The 19,628-nt window shown below is 44.4% G+C and overlaps 1 protein-coding gene across 1 annotated transcript; it reads left to right on the top strand.

Annotated features, from left to right (window-relative positions):
• Nucleotides 1–10,118: 10,118 nt before the first annotated feature.
• Nucleotides 10,119–19,286, top strand: LOC308574216 (carboxypeptidase inhibitor SmCI-like). Its single transcript, XM_081171836.1, has 5 exons — nt 10,119–10,324; nt 13,820–13,999; nt 14,873–15,055; nt 17,573–17,752; nt 19,078–19,286. The coding sequence occupies exons 1-5, from the start codon at nt 10,132–10,134 to the stop codon at nt 19,116–19,118; spliced, it is 777 nt and encodes a 258-aa protein (XP_081027962.1). The 5' UTR covers nt 10,119–10,131; the 3' UTR covers nt 19,119–19,286.
• Nucleotides 19,287–19,628: the final 342 nt, after the last annotated feature.

Raw genomic sequence — 19,628 nt, 5'->3', positions numbered from 1 at the left:
ATCTTTCCCAAGCTCTGGGAGGAAAACCTTTCATTGCCTACAGAAAACCACCCAATCTTAAACAGCTCTTCACACACAATAATACAAGAACCAGACTTAACATGGACACTGGCACAAGAGCCTGCAATAAATCAATAAGCCAACTTTGCTGCCACATACACCCGGACAACACCATTACTGGCCCCAATAACATCCAACATACCATCTCAGGCCTATTTAATTGTTCATCTTCCAACATTATATATGCTATCAAATGCCAACAGTGCCCTTCAGCTCTCTATATTGGATACACAGAACAAACTTTATGCCAAAGGATAAATGGGCATAAATCTGACATCAAGAATCATAAAACAGAAAAACCAATAGGAGAGCCCTTCAGTCTCCCAGGATATTCTGTGCAGGATCTTAGAGTGGCTGTCTTACTGCAGAAGAATTTTAGACATACACTTGAAAGAGAAATTGCTGAATTACAACACATTACCAAACTAAAAGCTATGGAGAGACCTGGTCTGAATAGAGATATTGGATTCATGTCCCATTATACATACTAAAGCTAATTTTGGTCCTCTATCCCTTTAAAAATCCCTTGCCCTTCCCTGTGGAACCAACTGCCATAACAGTCATCTACAGTTATAAGGTTGCAGCGACCTCTGCTTCAGAGTATCTGACGAAGTGTGTATTACAAACGAAAGCTCATACCTTGAAAGCTTATATTTAGCTGATCTTTAAGGAGCCACTGGAATTATTAAAAAATATTTTTTCATCTTTCTTTTCTTTTTAAAAAAATAATTTTTATTAAGTACAAATTAGAAAGCATACATGTTTACAACAAGAGAAAATACAAAAGAAAAAGAAAATACGTATAACTGCAGGAAAAAAATAGAGAATACTTTGTCTCTTTTCATATTTACAGTTATTTATTAATTTTGTTATTTACCATCAGAAAGTTCTTCCTAATATTTAGTCCAAATCTCCTCTCCTGCCCTCCCCTCAGGAGCAGCAGAAAACAAGCTTGCTCCCTCTTACAGCCCTCAGATATTGGAAGATGGCTCTCCTTTCTCCTCTCAGTCTCCTCTTCTCCAGGCTAAACATACTCAGCTGCCTCAACCGTTCCTCATGAAGATTAGTTTCCAGACCCTTCATCATCCTGGTCACCCTCCTCTGTTCACCTTCCAGCTGCTCAATATCCTTCTTCAACTAGCCTGCACTGACTGGCAGCAGCTCTCCAGGGTTTCAGATGGGGGGGGGGGCATTCCCAGTCCCCCCAGAAATGCCGCCCAGGACAGAAGACCTGCATGCATTTCAGATGGTCCAATCCTGCACTATGGAGACCCCTGTCCTGCCTTGAAGGATGTGGGGGTGGTCTCCCTTTGGAAATGGGGCTGCAGGAAGGATGTGAAATGCCGACATGAATCTGCCGAGAGAAAGAAGATGCAGCCCAGCTGCAGGCGGAACAGCAGGCACCTCTAAGTTCTGACAGTGGAGCATCACCTCTCAGGAGGGGCCAGGTCCAGGTGGGGGGGGTTGCCACGGTGACAAGGACCTGACCTCCTTTGTGACATCTCTTGCTTCTCCCTTAAAAGCCATTGACTTGCAGGCGGCCTTTGTGGGTTAGTAGTGAGGCGAGTGGAGGAGAGAGGAGTTGGTGGTGGTTGGAGAAGATAGGGAGAGGTGTTCATTTGATTGTTATTTGATTTATTACTTTTATTTGATTCATCTGGTTTTACTTAGTTTAATTTTATTTACTATTTTACTTTTTTATTTTAACACTTTTATTTTACTTTTTTATTTTATTTTTTGTTGTTTATTTTCATATTTTTTTATTTTACATCATTATTTTGTGCACATTTTGTATATATTTATTTTGTGCATAGAGTAGTAGTTAGGGGTAAGTGTAGGGTTAGGGCTGGGGTTGGGGTCAGAGTTAGGCTTGGGTGGGCATTTTAGATAGTTAGCTAGTTTAGAGAGGATGGTGGGAATTTTCCGTGAACAAAATGTGCAGACTGTAAGTAGCATTCCTTTGCTTTCTCTTGGTCTCCTGGGGGGCAGGGTGTGAGTTTTGTGGTCCCTTGGCTCTCTGGAAATCCACCTGGCCAGTCTTCTCCAGAGAGCTCAGCTCCTCCACACTCTTTCCCTGCCTTCCCCTTTTCTCTCCCCTCTCATCATTTACATTTACTAGGACATTCCTAGCCCACTTTCCACCCAGGAGCTCAAGGTGGCCTTCATGGTTCTCCCTGCAACCAATTGTTATCTTCACAGCAGCCCTGCAAAGTAGGCTAGGCTGGCTCAAGGTCCACCAGGGAGCTTCATGGCTGAGTGGGGATTCGAACCCTGCTCTCCCAGGTCCTCCTAGTCCAGCCCTCCAACCGCTACACTTCTGCCTGGCTCCATTTTGCATCTCTCCAACTGCCCTATGACATCGGCCTTCTCCCTCTTCCTGGAGGTCTCTCTGGCTCCAAGGAAGACTCCACCACCTTCCTCATGTTCTTCTCCTCTTCTGGGACACCTTGATGCTTGGAGGACCCTCCCAGGGGTCTCCTCCCTCTCCGGGAAGGGAAGGGCTGTCCTAAGAAGATGAGGCAGAGCAGCCCTTTAACAGCTGGCAATGCTTCTCTTTCCTTTGGGCTGGAGCTCAAGTGACTGTGGAGGGCAATTCTGGATCCACACATCCTTCCACAGTGGGGACATTGGTTTTTGGTCAGGAGTTGATCACAGTGTGGATTTGCCAAGCATGCCTTCTCCCTGCTTCCTGAGTTTGAGTGTCTTCAAAGCCCATGACACCTTTGGTAAAGGCTGTTCTCCAACTGGAGTGCTTGCAGGCCAGTGTTTCCCAGTTGTCAGTGTTTATACTACATTTTTTAAGATTTGCCTTGAGACTGTCTTTAAACCTCTTTTGTTGACCACCAGCATTACACTTTCCATTTTTAAGTTCGGAATAGAGTAGTTGCTTTGGAAGACGATCATCAGGCATCCGCACAACATGACCAAAGAAGTTGATGTTGAAGAATCATTGCTTCAACACTGGTGATCTTTGCTTCTTCCAGTACACTGATATTGGTTCGCCTGTCTTCCCAAGTGATGTGTAAAAATTTTCGGAGACACCGTTGAAGGAATCTTTCGAGAAGCTGGAGATGGCGTTTATAAGTGGTCCATGTTTCACAAGCATATAGTAAGGTTCCGGTCCTCAAACACTCTGCACTTCAATCGGGAGAAAGCCGCACTCGCAGAGCTCAGGTGATGCTGGATTTCGGCATCAGTGTTGGCCCTTGTGGGAACCAAGGGACCTAACTGCCTGGGTAGGAGAAGTGATCGACATTTTCCAATTGGGCTAGTGCCATCCTGGTGACAAGTCTCTGGGACCTCAGATGCTGGAAAATTCAGACCAATGATCTGTTTTTCCACATTTTGTTCTACAGTGGTATCTCTGTTTAAGAACAGTCCTGTTTACGAACGATTTGGTTTACGAACTCTGCAAAACTGGAAGTATTGTCCCGGTTTGCAAGCTTTACCTCGGTCTAAGAAAGGAATCCGAACAGTGGAAGGGCACCGGTGGCAGGAGGCCTCATTAGGGAAAATGAACTTTGGTTTAAGAACGGTTTCGGTTTAAGAACAGACTTCCAGAACGGATTAAGTTTGTAAACCGAGGTACCACTATGCTTGCCTGTATTCTCGTTTCTCAGGCCTCTCAACATGGGAGAAAGCAGGCAGCAGGAATCAGACTTCCTAGTCTCTTGGAGAGCTGTTTATCATTGAGAAAGTAGAAGAAAATAAAGTTAATACGGCTCAAAAACTATTTGAATAATAATATCAGGTCATCTAGTTTTTCTGATTTTAATAAAGTCATTGGTGTAGATAACCCAATGATAAGCATCTTACCTCTTAATGCTGGGCATGGGTGCAATATTCACTTACTCATACCTGGTGCCCTCCAGCCCAGCCTGGCACATGGTCAGGACTACTGCTTTTTTCTGAGGGGGGACGCAGGGGTACGCATACCCCTAAACATTTTGTGAATCTAAGTTTGGCCTCATTGAGGGGCAGGATTTCAATATGAGTAGGAAAAAAGCACTGGTCAGGACAATGGGAACTGTAGTCCAAAAACATCTGCAGGGCACCGAGTTGGGGAATGCTGCCTTTACTTCTCTAGGTTCACAGAAGTCTTCCTAATGACACAAGCTGAAGCACTGGAGGGATATGAAGTGATAATCTTCAGAGACTGAACAGCTCTTTCAAATGCCATTTACATCTGTTATAGAGCAAGAGATTTTATATGCTTTCCACACACCCCTTTCCTCCCCCAGAGACTCCTCCGAAATGCAAACAGCCCCCAAAAGTAGGAACATGTAAAGGTAACATCCCATGCCATTATTATGATGTATGGGACAAGAAATGCACACCATTCATGTTTAGTGGATGTGAGGGCAATGAGAGCAATTTCCCATCTTACATTGAATGCTATGAGACGTGTGATGAATATGGTAAGAACAAAGCACTTTGGTGGTTTTTTCCCCAGACAACCAAAAGTACCTTCGCCTTTTGCTTGACATTATTCATGCACTATTGTTGCAATGGTGCTTGCTAGAACAAAAAGAATGCACAGAGAAAGAACATTTTACATGTTCAAAATGCTCAGGAGCAAATGCTCACCTAACATATATGTGGCAGAAATGTCAACATGCCTATGATTTTTGGAAGCACATTATGCAACATACAACATTGATGATAGGAGCAAATATGAGGTGTGCTTTCGCTAATGGGGCCTCCCGCTGGTGCCGTGCCACCAATGCGCGATTTCCGTTCTCATCCTGGGGCAAAGTTCTCAACCAGAGGTACTACTTCCGGGCTAGTGGAGTTTGTAACCTGAAGTGTTTGTAACCCGAAGCGTTTGTCACCCGAGGTACCACTGTATGTGGTAGAACTGCAACTCTGTAAGCCAGTGTTGCTCAGGAATCCTAAGGCTACTCCCCACTCAAATAAATGCAGTTATGAAAGGTTCAGTTCACCATCTTGGTTCAAAATAGCATCCCCTTGCATCCAAACAGTCAAAAATCCGTGATCTTAGGAACTAGCATGCACAATTTGGTCATGGTATCTTTAAAAATGCCCCAAAATGACAGAATAACAACTTTCCAAAATATATAGCAGACAGCACAGTAAGTGTTGTGTTCTAAATATACTGTCAGTCAGTCTCTGGACTGTGAGTTTTGCTTAAACAACTAGTTCTACTCAGGACTTTTATTCAGCCGGAACTCACCAGAACTCAGTTCCAGCACCTCTCAGGTGGGCACCGTTGCCATTATAAAAGAACAAGGGAGGCATTCATGGTGAGTTCCAGCACCTCTTTTTCTAGAAAAATAGCACCTGTCCAAATAATAAAAATAAATTTTAAAAAATTATTTATACTCCGCCCTCCCCAGCCAACACTGGGCTCAGGGCGGTTAACACTAGGTATAAAAACAAACGATTAAAATATAACTTAAAAACAAGATTAAAATACAACATTAAAATGCAGCCTCATTTCAGTAGAAACTCAAATAAAAAAAAATATGGGGATGAAAACGTCAAATCTTCACCAAGGCCAACTATCCAGACTGGTCCTACTTAGCGGTGAGGATCGCTTTCCAAGGCAAGTCATGCTATATGCAGCAGATCCCACAGATATTGCACACACCCCAATCTCTGAGTGGTAAGAGACTTCAAGGGTGCCAGCACTTAGCCAGGGTTCCATTTCTTTGGAATGAAGGTCACTGGAGACAGCGGCGTAGCTAACCGCTCAGGTGCCTAGTGTTGGGGCGTGTCCTGCAGCCGGGGGGGGCGGGATTCATGCTCATGGGGGCGGGGCAAGCCTCTCCAATGCTTGGTGCCTCTCCACCACCTCCCCCTCAGCTGTAGGGCGGCTGAGGGAGAGGCAGTAGGCAGATGCAAGTCCCACGTTGCAGTTTCAGGCAGCGTGGAACCTGCAGGTGCCTAAGCCACCACGTCACTCCTAAAATGTTTTGTGAGCCCATTTTTTAAAAACTCATTTTGTCACCTCCCCCTCAGTGATGACACACGGGTCGGACCGCACCCCCGTTCCTAGGCCACTGACTGAAGACTGTGGTGTCTTTAGGGCATTTGGTTTTATTTGCATATATATGCAACCTAAGCACAACAAGGAAGGGCTCACAGCATTAACATTCCAACAGACACCTTCATTCCCCATTAGGTTTCCAGTCCCCGCAAAGTCATAGTTCTTGTGTCAGCACAGAGAGCAACTTCAGGTTGTCTGTGTCTCTCGAGCTTCCACCCCAAGACCTGACTAGAAACAAAGACTAGCTCTTGGCTATTTTGCTTCCAGCCAGTTGAGGGGAGAGAGGCTTACTTCCTGGAAGAGCAGCTGGGGACCATCATGTTGGAGAAGGCTGCTATAGGGCAAGAACACAGCTTGGGAGATCACTCAGGAAAGCAGAGAAGCCTGGAAGGGCAACATAAAAGAGACGGAAGCTTTCTCAGATAATCAGTTTTTTAAAAAATGAGACAAAGACTAAATTATGAGACTTCCTAGAAAGATTGGGAGAGAAAAGAAAGAGGGATTGTGGAATGGTTGGCAAAGCTTCTTGGATGGCTTTAGGCCTTTGAGGAGGTGGGAGGAGAGAATCTGAAGAGGAACAGGTTTCCATTCTTTCCTTATCATCATGTCCAAGTCCAAGGAACAGAGTGTTGATTCAAGGGAGTGCAGGTGGAAAGATCCCTATCATTCAAGGTCCTTTGGATCCTCACAGCTTCAGGGTGCCTCTTAACTTCAGAGATCACAGTGGGCCGCTTACACTGAGAAAGGGCACCCCTTTCATCGCAGGATCGCTTCCTTTCAGTGTAGTGATCCTTATTGAATCCGGTTGCCCTCCTTGCCTCACCCCTTGACTGGCCACAGAAGTTAGCAGCCTGGACCCTTCTCAATATTTTCTTTGTACACCTAATGTTCACTCCTTTTGAGGTACGACAGCTTTCCTCATGTTCTGGAGCATTTGGCACCAGTGTGAAGGGACTGGTTCTGTTTATGGATGTATGTGCACATGGCTCCTCCAAGCAAGATGGGGATCTACAACTGAGATTCCTCTTAGTTTGGAGGGGACAGCATATGTGCATTGGTGCATACATGTGGCCCCTTTGGACTGATGGTTCTTCTCTTAGCAGAATGGCAGCAGCAGGAGCACTGAAGCAGCAACCATCTTTGCCCCATGTACCAGCATTCTGCAGGTTTACATTTAAACCATGGTTAAGATTGACCATGGTATAAAGCGATGTCTGAACCAAGACACTGTGTCTACAAAAAGGTCTTGTGGACTCTGAGATATTGCCCATCAATACTGGTTGGCTTGTGCCAATAACACATGCTCCCTGCTCTCTTCTGTCATTATATATGACAACTACATTTGTCTGCCTGATTACCTTAACAATCTGCATATGGTAATAAATCAAAAAGCCTTTGTGATGGCCATACGGAATGCTTTTCTTTCCCTAGTTGAGTTGGGTATACATACACTGGCATTTCAGCAGCCTCCAGGCTTTGCCATGCACTGAACTTGAAGAAGTCATGTTAGGATATGTCTGTCTGTCTATCTTGTAATTTCTTCTTGGACAATCAATCAATTAGCTGTCTCCTGGGATCCTTAACTCATATATCAATTGAGTTGAAGGAATTTCTTAAAGGTGAAATGTTGAAGGCACAAATGCATTTCAACAAGAAAGAAAAGTAGGAGGTATCTAAAGAAACCAGTGTGGCTACATAAGGAGCTTACAGATTTTTAAAGGGCATGTATAGTATAAGAAATGGAAGAAAGGGGAAATCATTAAGTAAGAGGGATACAAGAGAAGCCAAAAGATGCAGGGAAAAGGTAAGGTGGACCAAAGCTCAGAATGAGCTTATAAGAGAAGTTAAAAATAATAATAATAAATGTTTCTTTGGCTATGTTCTAAGAAAGAGGAAGAACAAATAAGTAGTAGGTCCTCTGTGTGGAGAAGATGGAGAAATGCTTTTGGGTGACAAAGTGAAACTGCTCAACACATACTTTGCCTCTGTCTTTAACTAAAGAGATAAAAACAGGGGTACATTCAGGTATGGATCCAGAAAAATATTGTGGCCACGGTGTAAATGTTTCCTCTTCGTCATAAACCATGAGAAAATGGGCTTCCTGGGACTGAGGGGAGACATGGCAGTCCAAACCTGAAGAATGACTGCTAGAAGAGATTGTATTAAACACGAGAAGGAGGTTATAACCTTGGACTTGGCTCCATGTTCTTTTCCTTCCAGTTGGGTTTTATATCATATTTTTGAGAAGAATTAAATCACACAATGGGTTTGAAAGAGAATTTTGAACTCGGCAGTGAGTGGTTTTCCCCCCTTTTCTTTGTTTGCCCTCACAATTGAACCAGCCCTTAGAACTAGGATGGTTGGGGGTTCCTCAACTGGTTCCTCCCACCACTCCTCTGTATCCAGCCAGTCCATAACATTGGCTACCAGGGGATTGATGGTGGGACGATGATGAGTGGTCAGAGGGAGAAGACTGGGAGAAGGGGGTGTTGGCAGCTGAAGGGCCAATAGGTTTTGCTTGGCTGAGGTCATTGAGGGCATTAGAGGTTGGTTGCAGGTGTGAGGGTATTGGCAGCGAGCCTTTGGCTTGAGTGGCAGTTAGGCATTGGTAAAACCTGGTTTGGGGGAAGTGAGGTGTGGCCATCACCTGTCCCTCCATGTTAAAGGGTATTCTGTTAAAGAAATCTGGGGGTCATGGTTCCTGTCTGAAGCCCGGGTGGAGGCTAGGGCCATGGCACAACCTTCTGGTGACCTTGGGGGAGCTCCAAGCTGATAAACACTACCAGGGCTGCCCCTACTGGTGGTTACTTGTGAGACTTCCTGCGTGGCGGGCAGGAGTTGGATATAGTCAGTTCAATTCCAATGCCTAAGCCAATAGCGCTCACATTCTGTAACCAATAAAGTTGTGGCCTAAATTTTGCCCATTAACCTAATATATGGTGTCCACGTGTTATTATTCAACATAAGGGGGAGGCCTCGGGGTCTTGACACGCAATAGGGTTTAGTGAGCAGGAAGAGGCTGAGGCAGAGAGCAGTCCCAGCTCAGAGGCAGGAGAGGAGGCTAGAGAGGAGGAGCAGGCTAGAGAGGAGAGGGTCCAAAAGGCAGCAATGAGGCAGGCTGCTGAAGAATTTGGGGACTCTTCCCCTCCTGCTGCAACCAGCTCCCCTCCCACCTGGTCTCTTAGAAGACACAGGGAAATGAAGAGCACAGAGCAGAGATTGGTTGTGCACTCTGCAACCGACTGGAGGAAAAAACCCTGGAGAAGAGAGGTCTTAGACAGCTGTGGAGAGACAGGGACCTTCAGTTGTCACAACTGCCACATTTGGGCAAAACCTACTGGAAGAGTTGCTGTGATTACTAGGCCTGTGCTGCTTTGGCACACACACACACACACACACACAGTCATACCTTGGGTTAATTATGCTTCAGGTTGAGCGTCTTTAGGTTGGTCCCGCGGTTACTTCCGGGTTTCACTGCTTGCGCATGCGCAGACGCTCAAAATGACATCACGCGCATGCACAGAAGCGGCGAATTGCGACCCGCACACACGCAGACGCAGGTTGTGTTCTGCTCAGGATGCGAATGGGGCTCCGGAACAGATCCTGTTCGCATCCAGAGGTACCACTGCATATATATTGCTGACCCTTGCTTGACTCTGGCTCCTGACAATAAGTGACGCTTATTCTGAATTGTGACCAGACTGTTAATTCTCCTGGAAAGCTACCAGGTACGCTGACATTCAAAATACAAAAGTCCAGTCAGCATGCAAAACCCTACATAATTACAGGTATTGTCTTTGGAATGGCGTGCATTTATCAGAGGAGAAGCGTCTCTTTTTGGAGGGCAAGTATGGTGGTGTGCATAAAGGACAGTCTCATTTGGTCCCCAAGCTATGTCAAGATGATACTGATAGGCTTTATGGCTCCAATAAATCCCTAGCTGAAGTGGAATGGCACTTACACAAGTACAGGAAGTTGGCTTCAGAATTCCCCTACCTGAAGTGGAATAGTATTTATAAAAGAACAGGAAATTACCTTGAACTACTCAAAGAAGCACCAGGATGTTCCTACTTATTGATGGACTGTCTTGGCTGCTTGAATGCCCACTACCATTTCCTTATACAAGAATGTATAAAGTGCCTTCACTAAGCAGCAAGCACCCACATCAGACAGCAGTCATGCAGGGCAGTCACATTGCTGTCCTGATCCTGGAACTTCTCATATGCTCATATGCTGCCGCTCAGCAAATATCAGGTAGGAGTTCCCTCTCAGAGAGGTGTGGATGATGAAAATGATGATGATTTCAATTTACCGCGTTTTTCGCCCTATAGGACGCACTTTTTCCCCTCCAAAAATGAAGGGGAAATGTGTGTGCGTCCTATGGGGTGAATGCAGGCTTTCGCTGAAGCCTGGAGAGTGAGAGGGGTCGGTGCGCACCCCTCTCACTCTCCAGGCTTCAGGAAGCTATTTGCAAGCCTTGGGAGCCCGCGGGACTTCCCGCTGGGCTCCCTAGGCTTACAGATAGCAGCCTGTTCTGGGGGCTGGGGTCGGGGGAAGCTTGGGCTTCCCTCGCCCCAGCCCTGCGCCTGGGGGGAAAAATATTTTCTTTTCTTTATTCCCCCCCCCCAAAAAAAAACTAGGTGCGCTCTATGGGCCGGTGCGCCCTATGGGGCGAAAAATACAGTATATACCGCCCTTTAGCAAAAGATCCCAGGGTGGAATTCCACAGCCCAAACAAGAGAAAATTGTATCACACAGCCTGAACAATATAAAATTGCATTAGAAACCGTACAGAATGTGTCCTTGGACCTGAAACTGAGATTGATCCAGCAAAAATGAATGTTTCAAGTACACTGGACTCCACAACATTTGTCTAGGAAGGAACTAAGAGCTTTGGCTGCTCAAACAAAACTTTCCATTTCTCTATGGAACATGATGTAAGGTGGTTTTGGATAGCATGGGGGACTCGGATCAAATATTAACAGTTTTCTCTCTCATTATAACAGGGAAAACCTGTGAGAAACCCTTGAAAAATACAAGAATTCAATGGTTGTCTTCTTACTCATTCCTGTTGCATTTCTTCAATATTGCTACCTGCTTCTTAAGCCCCCTTTCATTGTTTCGTTGCAACTTGATAGTTTCCACCTGGATCCCAGAGCACGGGGCTTGCCTTCTCCCAAGACACAATGGGATGTGTTAAAAGGACACAGCTTCCACCATCTGTTGGACTCACTGTGCTCAGAGGCAGCTCCTAGAGCTTAGCAGAAATCACAAGGCTCTGAGGAAATTAAGCAATTCTTATATGCTTGAGTAAGGATGAGGTTGAGCAGTTAAGCAGCGCTTCTCTACTCAGCCAGCCATCCCAACCAGTTGTGCCATCAACACAGGTCTTTGGGGCAGACGTCCAGGGCCCTGCTCTGGATTGAGAGGGGAGGGCCCTCAAACACAGTAGACCTGGCTTAAGTCATTTTGAAGTAAGTGAAATAATACGCATTACCATTAAATCCAGAGTTTAACGCTGCTGACCTGCACCACTGATCCCAGCTGACTCAAGAGGGTTGGAACTGAGCTTTGTGGCGGGTCAAAATAATATTGAGAATAATATCAGTCAGAAAAACAGGATAGGTGCCTCATCATCAGAAGGAACAGGGTAGAAACTCAATTTAGTTTGCATTTAAAGGCAAATCTACTGAATTTGTACTCCCCGAAATAATATGCGAACTGAAACACAGAGCAGTTCTCCAGCCAAGTAATGTGTACCAAACTGTATACAGTGGTGCCTCGCAAGACGAAATTAATCCGTTCCGCGAGTCTCTTTGTCTAGCGGTTTTTTCGTCTTGCGAAGCAACCCTATTAGCGGCTTAGCGGATTAGCGCTATTAGCGGTTTAGCGGCTATTAAAGGCTTAGCGGCTTAGCGGCTTAGAAAAAGGGGGGGGAGCGGAAAAAATCGCAAGACTCGCAAGACTTTTTCATTTTGCGAAGCAAGCCCATAGGGAAATTCGTCTTGTGAAGCGCATCGAAAAACGGAAAACCCTTTCGTCTAGCGGGTTTTTTGTCTTGCGAGGCATTCGTCTTGTGGGGCACCACTGTATACTAAAGTAAAATGTGCATAAAAAGGTATATAGGTATATATAAAATGTATATATACAAAATATATAAAGATATATATAAAAAGGTATATCAGTGACAATGGCATACAAAATGCACTATAATAATAATAATAATAATAATAATAATAATAATAATAATAATAATAATAATAATAATTTATTATTTGTATCCTGCCCATCTGGCTGGGTTTCCCCAGCCACTCTGGGCGGCTTCCACAAAGACCAAAAATGCACTAATACGTCATACATTAAAAACTTCCTTGAACAGGGCTGCCTTAAGATGTCTTCTGAATGTCAGGTAGTTGTTTATCTCTTTGACACCTGATGGGAGGGCGTTCCACAAGGCGGGCGCCACTACCGAGAAGGACCTCTGTCTGGTTCCCTGTAGCTTTGCTCCTCACAATGAGGGAACCGCCAGAAGGCCCTTGGCGCTGGACGTCAGCGTCCAGGCAGAACAATGGGGGTGGAGACGCTCCTTCAGGTATACTGGGCCGAGGCCGTTTAGGGCTTTAAAGGTCAACACCAACACTTTAAATTGTGCTCGGAAACGTACTGGGAGCTATATCTTGTATATGTTAAAAATGTTAAGTGTTGTTATGCGGTAGTTCATGTGGATGGCGATAGATGGCGATGCAAACTACAGTCTGAAGACAGAATTCTGAAAAGTGACTAAGTCATTGCAGCAGCTTGGAAGGGCAAGAGGAGGGAGACTGGCTGGCTGGCTGGCAGGTGGGCAGGCAGGTAGCCCAGGTGAGTGAGTGATTGCACAGGTCACCCAAGCAAATGCCATGGGTGGGCATGTGACCCCAGGGGAAGCAGCAGAACAAGAGGCAGTGTGGATAAGCCCTCAGTTGTTGGACAGCCATGTTCAGGTGCAACACACATACTTTACATTTCCCTTCTCATTTTCATGCTTTGCAAACGCTTCTGCATTCCTGACAGGCTGAGCAACAAACAAAAGTTTGCCAAGTATGATAAAAGAAAACAAGAAAGTTTCTGAGTGTGTGTAATGTCAAACGTACTTAAATGGTACCACTATCATTACTACAGAAATGAATGGTGGTTTGTTTCTGCTGCTTTGATGCTAAACAAATTTCCTTGGGAACAAGTACCAGTTATGTTGTAGAAAAGGATATGTTTTATCACGTAAAAGTAAGGGCAGACCCACTGAATTTAACAAACCTGTCATGTCCATTACCTTCAGTGGGTCTACTCTGAGTAGGGCTAGCGCTGGATACAACCCAAGGGCATTGCGCTGCAGAGGTTGGGAATTGTCTTTCTGCCAAAGGGCTGAATGAGTGCTCCGTCCTAGTGGTGGATGTGACCAGATGTAAAAGTGCCTGGGTGTTGAAATCCAATGTCTTCATCCCTCACCTAAATTTAGTCCAGGGTTATCATTTCCATAGTGTTTCTCTTTTGGGAGGGGGAAAAACCACTTTTTTTGGATTTTCCACAGAAAGGGTAAATATGGATTAAACAGAAAAAGAATGTGTGATGGCATTTTAATGAGGACAAAATTGTATAGAAACTGCGTAAGACTTGCATGTATTAGCAAGTGCATCCACAATAAACTGCCATGTGGAAGCTTCCTCAGGGTGTGATAAGGAAGTTTCTCTCTCTCTCCCCCCCCCCCTCTAGGAAGATATCCTTCAAAATGCAAACTCCCTACAGAAATAGGAAAATGCAAAGCAAGCTTTCGAAGATTTTACTTTGATCTCCACACCAGGAAGTGTGAAGAATTCGTTTACGGTGGCTGTGGGGGCAATGCTAATAACTTCAGGAATCCGGTGGATTGCATTTGGGAATGTGAAAGGTCTGGTAAGGGAAAATGATACCTTTTGGGTCTCATCTGGCCAACCAAGAGCCTGCACTTTATTCTCAACATGCTGAGCAGTCTACTGCAGGGGTCACCAGTATGATGCCCTTGGATAGAATAGCACCCCGGAGGTGCCTTTCTTTTTGCAGTTTCAGACTATTTGAGCGGCACAGTGGTCAGTCCCCCTGGAAGATCTGTGATGAATTGCTCATCATTTAATCCGCTTTCATTCCTGGAGGAAAGGGCTATTAAATTACTCATTTCTTCCATTGTTTTCTCTGTTCTGTACAATATGGAAAAATGGGGGCACTTGCTAAAGAAGGAGCAAGGGGGAAAAAAATTAGGATTCTTCTTTTGCAACTCTACTTTCCCCCATATATCTAATCGCCATATGCTATAATGGTATTGGAGATAATGTGGAAAGGTAGGACCAGACATTTAAGCAATAAATAAAAAGAAAGATGGTTGTAGCAGAACCATGAGGGCAGCCTGCTCAGAACTGGAACCTTTTTTGGTCTGTGTGATTTTATTTATTAAAAGCATTTTAACCCAGATTGGCTTTCATTCAGATCAATAAAAAACCCCAAGACATTCCTTGCCCACATGATGACAATCTAAAAAACATGGCACAAAAGGCAAAAGCGGACGGAGAGGGAAGAGGGAAAGCAAATCCAGACACCAGTTTAGAAAGATTTTGCCCATCTCTCACGGTCAGCGCTTGATCCCTTTCCAGAAGCCCCTCATTTCTCACTTGGAAGAGATTATCTCAGGGTTTGGAATCACAAACATGACATCTTCCAATACTGTTATCTTCTGTGTTTCAAAAGGTGAAATTTCAGATATGAGGCTTGCCTTCTTCTCTCTTCTTTTTTCAGACTTGCTGCCTGAAAAATGCAAACTCCCGTTAAACAAGGGATTACGGGGCAGAAAACCCACACTGAGATATTTCTATGATTTCAAAAAGAAGAAGTGTACAATGTTCTTTTATAATGGCTTTGGAGGCAACAAAAACAACTTTCTGGATATCAGACAATGTATTCGAGAGTGTGCAGATGTTGGTAAGCGCAAATAAATTTGTGGGCTTTCCCAGGCAGCCCTAAATGTCCTACACTTCATTCTAACCATTAGTCATGGATAAGTGCTGTTTGAACTCCAGCGATGCAATTGTCTGTTCTTTCCTAGGCCACACCTACGCCATGCATTTTAAAAAGCACTATGATACCACTTTAAAGTGCTGTGGCTTCCCCCAAAGAATTCTGGGAACTGTGATTTGTTAAGGGTGCTGAGTGTTGTTAAGAGAACCCTCCTCCCGTCGCAGAGATTTAACAACCAATCCTTCTTCACAGGGAACCTTGGAAACTGTAGCTTTCTGAGGCGGGTAGGGTGTCCTGACAACTCTCTGCACCCTGAACAAACTAGTTTCTAGGATTCTTGGGGGGGAAGTCATGACTCTATCATTACACTTGAAAGGCATGGTGTGTCAATTTGGCTAATTGTAAATATTCTGAAAGATATAAGAAGACAAAAACCAAAAAGTGAAGTGAAAAAGGAATGGGAGTGCCTAAATGAATACCTTAAAAGCCAAGGTTCGAGGACAGAAATCTGGAATAACCTTGTGAAGTGAAAGGGTAAGAAAGAGGGATTTATATCTAGATGCTAGGATAGAGATGATAAGGAAAACAGGGTGATACAATGAGAGGTAAAGGAGGTGCTGTAGGATTGGTGGATGTCAATGTTTGCTTTTTCTTTTTAGTGTTTATATTATTAACTTGTAAGATATGGATTTTTTTGTATGCTGGTTTTTGTGTTTTGTGTATTGTTATTTTTTGATATTTTTCGTGTTGTTGTTGTGTGGAAAATACTAATAAAATTTATTATTTAAATAATAATAAAAAAGAAAGTAAAAAAGAAAGGCATGGTGTGAATGTGGCCCCAACTGAGTCGCCTTGCTATAGGAAAGGACATCTGCGATGAGAATGGGGGTGGCAATAGCTAGTTGACTGTGTGTTCGCTTTTTAAAAAACCCTCAGAGGGATTAATCTTATTGTTCTGGAGAAGAAGAAACACACAGGTTTCAAGGAAAAAGAAGGAAAGCCCTTGAACTCTATTTATCTTCAGTATTGAGATTCTAGCAATTGTTTCATCAAGTCTGGAGAAACTGCTGCTTTCCAGATGCTGTTGGACTACAACTCCCATCGTACTGTTGCCATCTGGCATCTGGAGCATCACAGCTTCCTCATCCTTGTACTAAAATGTCCACTGTAGCCGCAAAGGCAGGGGACACACTGGTCCATGGGGCTTCTCTGCCAACAGTACTCTGCCATCAGCCAGCCAACAGCTGCCTATTGTGATTTGTTGTTGTTGTTTAGTTGTTTAGTCGTGTCTGACTCTTCGTGACCCCATGGACCAGAGCATGCCAGGCACCCCTGTCTTCCACCGCCTCCCGCAGTTTTGTCAAACTCATCCTGGTAGCTTCGAGAACACTATCCAACCATCTCGTCCTCTGTCGTCCCCTTCTCCTTGTGCCCTCCATCTTTCCCAACATCAGGGTCTTTTCCAGAGAGTCTTCTCTTCCCATGAGGTGGCCAAAGTATTGGAGCCTCAGCTTCAGGATCTGTCCTTCCAGTGAGCACTCAGGGCTGATTTCCTTAAGAATGGAGAGGTTTGTTTTTCTTGCAGTCCATGGGACTCTCAAGAGTCTTCTCTAGCACCATAATTCAAAAGCATAAATTATTTGGTGATCAGCCTTCTTTGTGGTCCAGCTCTCATTTCCATACATCACTACTGGGAAAACCATAGCTTTAACTATATGGACCTTTGTTGCCTATTGTGATACTTACAACCATTCCAGAAGATGGGACTGGCTGTCCTTGCCTCTGGCTCCACCTGCTGACTGCTGAGGTAGCTCTGTCGACAGAGCGTGAGACCCTTAATCTCAGGGGCATGGGTTTGAACCCCATGTTCGGCAAAAGATTCCTTCATTGCAGGGAGTTGAACTGGATGAGACCCTCGTGGTCCATTCCAACTCTACAATTCTGTGATACTGTTGGGGTCCATGTCTCCCCCCCCCCAAGTCCCAGTGGGCACCAGTGACCACTGGGCACAGGGAACTGGAGAAAGATAGAGCAGAATAGCACTGTACGCCGACCACGTTGTATTGAAACCGAGAGATCCTTTCAGTGAGACAAGTTCTAATCATTATTCAGTAGTATAGCTATAACAGATGTCCAGATATAAACTTAGGGTTCTACTCAGAGAACACACATTGAAAGTAATAGACATGGCTGATAGAGCTATTACTTTCAATGTAATGGGTCTATTCTAGAATAGAGGTTAGTTGGAAATGACCCTTATTTAGTTGGAAATGACTGAAATACTTTGTATATTTAAAAGTTTGATACAGATATTGAACAGCAAGCTTCCACTTACTTCAATTACAACCTTTTGCAATGTTCCTTAAGGTTATGGCTGTCATATTTTATAATAACAATAATTTGCTTTTGCCATAATGTTCTCTTTTTCAAATGGTGTGATTATATATATAAGCCTTTTGCCTTTGTTCCCCGCCCCTCCAGTATATATGCCCAAGAGATGTAAGCTCCCTGCAGTCAGCGGACCCTGTAGAGCGTACATTCGTCGCTACTTCTATAATACCAAGACCAATAGGTGTGAGCTGTTTATCTATGGTGGCTGTATGGGCAATGAGAACAACTTTACAGAACGGATAAATTGCATCCGTCAGTGCCAAAGTTACGGTAAGACAACCCCCCCCCCAAAAAAAACCCCTCACAATCGACAGCACCTACGGTACATTCTTTCCCCCAGAGAATTCTGGGCATGGTTGTAAGGGTTGTCGGGAATAGTAACTCTGAGGGGTAAACAGCAATGTTGAGAACTATTTGAGGGAAATATTGTGTTTTGAATGTAAAGTATAGTGTGCACACAGCCCTAGAGTGCAGGGAGACTTGTAAAAGTAAAGGGACCCCTGACCATTAGGTCCAGTCGTGACCAACTCTGCGGTTGCGGCGCTCATCTCGCTTTATTGGCAGAGGGAGCTGGCATACAGCTTCCGGGTCATGTGGCCAGCATGACTAAGCTGCTTCTGGTGAACCAGAGCAGTGCACGGAAACGGTGTTTACCTCTCCGCCGGAGCGGTACCTATTTATCTACTTGCACTTTGACGTGTTTTCAAACTGCTAGGTTGGCAGGAGCAGGGACCGAGCAATGGGAGCTCACCCCGTTGCGGGGATTCGAACCTCTGACCTTCTGATCGGCAAGTCCTAGGCTCTGTGGTTTAATCCACAGTGCCACCCGCATCCCTCTAGGGAGACTTTTAAGTGCCTTCAAATGATCAATGCAGCAAGATCAGGGTTGGGAACACGACCCTCAACTCCAACAGGGTTTTGTTCTGCTACTTCAGGAAAGTTTTTAATATTTAACGTTTTATTGTGTTTTCATTATTCTGCTGGGAGCCGCCCAGAGTGGCTGGGGAAACCCAGCCAGATGGGTGGGGTATAAATAATAAAAAATATTATTATTATTATTTTACCGTCTGACGAGGGCTAAAGTATGGAGAAGTGCCTCAAAAGAATGTTGAAATATGGCAGGCTAGTAAACAACAACACACAAAACTAATGACATTTTTTTTCTTTTTACTTAGTAACATCAAGGTACTTGAGCAAAAAACCTCGTGTTAAATTTGTTGCCATTGTGTTGTCAATTAGGATGTGGAGATATAGAACATTTCCAGTGATTAGTGGTCGTTGTTTTACATTGTATGGTATGGTGTTGTGGGCAAGGGCTAACTGATGAAGACTGATGGGACCTGATTCCAGCTCCATAAAAAGACCACCCCCTAATGGCTACTGGAGCTCAGGAATAGGAATAGCCTATGTCCCACCTTAAGAATAGTGTGCAACCTTCCTTCAGATTTCTTTAGCTTATATCCAATTAATTTCTACTCTCAGTTGACTCACTGAGCCTCAGTTGGTCATGTGCATGAATTTCAATGCTTCTATTATCTGAATAGGACTAGTGTTGGGTACAGCCCTTCATGACCAGCTCTCCTTTCCCCCCTCAGGTCCACGTGAAGACTTTGACCCCAAACAACGATTCCCCTGATTAATCTTTCATTGTGTCCTCTCATGGAGCAAAGGCACCGAGTGAAAGAATGCTGACTCTCTTACAGCTGTACCAAACTTTGCGGGAATTTCTTGCCAATGAACTTAACTTTTCTTCAGCAAATTGTAGTCTGCTCCTTGAGTGTCATTGTCCACAGTCTCTTTTTATCAAATGCCCATTTTGTTTCATTAGTTGTTTGTTCTGAGAGGCTTCCCTGATGCTACCACATTACTGGTGTCCAGAGGAGCTATAGTGCAACAAAAGCAGGACAAAAATAAAACACGACATTTGTGATTTCAGTTACAGGATACCTGTATGCACGACTTCAAAACAAAGTGGTGTGACCACCCCAGAACTTTTGCATGTGGAAACAGCATTAAAAGTGGGATTGCGTATGACCACCCCACTAGCACCGTGAGCACAAATCATCATGAATGTGTAATAAAAAGGAAGTAATGTGTAATAAAAAGGAAGTCTGAGGGTTACAGGGAAACAGCTACTATAGAGGGG

This window comes from Podarcis bocagei (assembly GCF_964188305.1).
Source record: "Podarcis bocagei genome assembly, chromosome: 15".
Classification (NCBI taxonomy): domain Eukaryota; kingdom Metazoa; phylum Chordata; class Lepidosauria; order Squamata; family Lacertidae; genus Podarcis; species Podarcis bocagei.
This window is presented reverse-complemented; position numbering and strand designations above follow the sequence as displayed.

Excerpts from the sequence above, each read along its gene's own strand:
- LOC308574216 (XM_081171836.1), top strand. The coding sequence starts at position 10,132 with ATGTTCCTACTTATTGATGGACTGTCTTGGCTGCTTGAATGCCCACTA. Across the intron at positions 10,325-13,819 it reads TGCCGCTCAGCAAATATCAG|GAAGATATCCTTCAAAATGC; the intron begins GTAGGAGTTCCC and ends CCCCCCCTCTAG. Across the intron at positions 17,753-19,077 it reads CCGTCAGTGCCAAAGTTACG|GTCCACGTGAAGACTTTGAC; the intron begins GTAAGACAACCC and ends TTCCCCCCTCAG.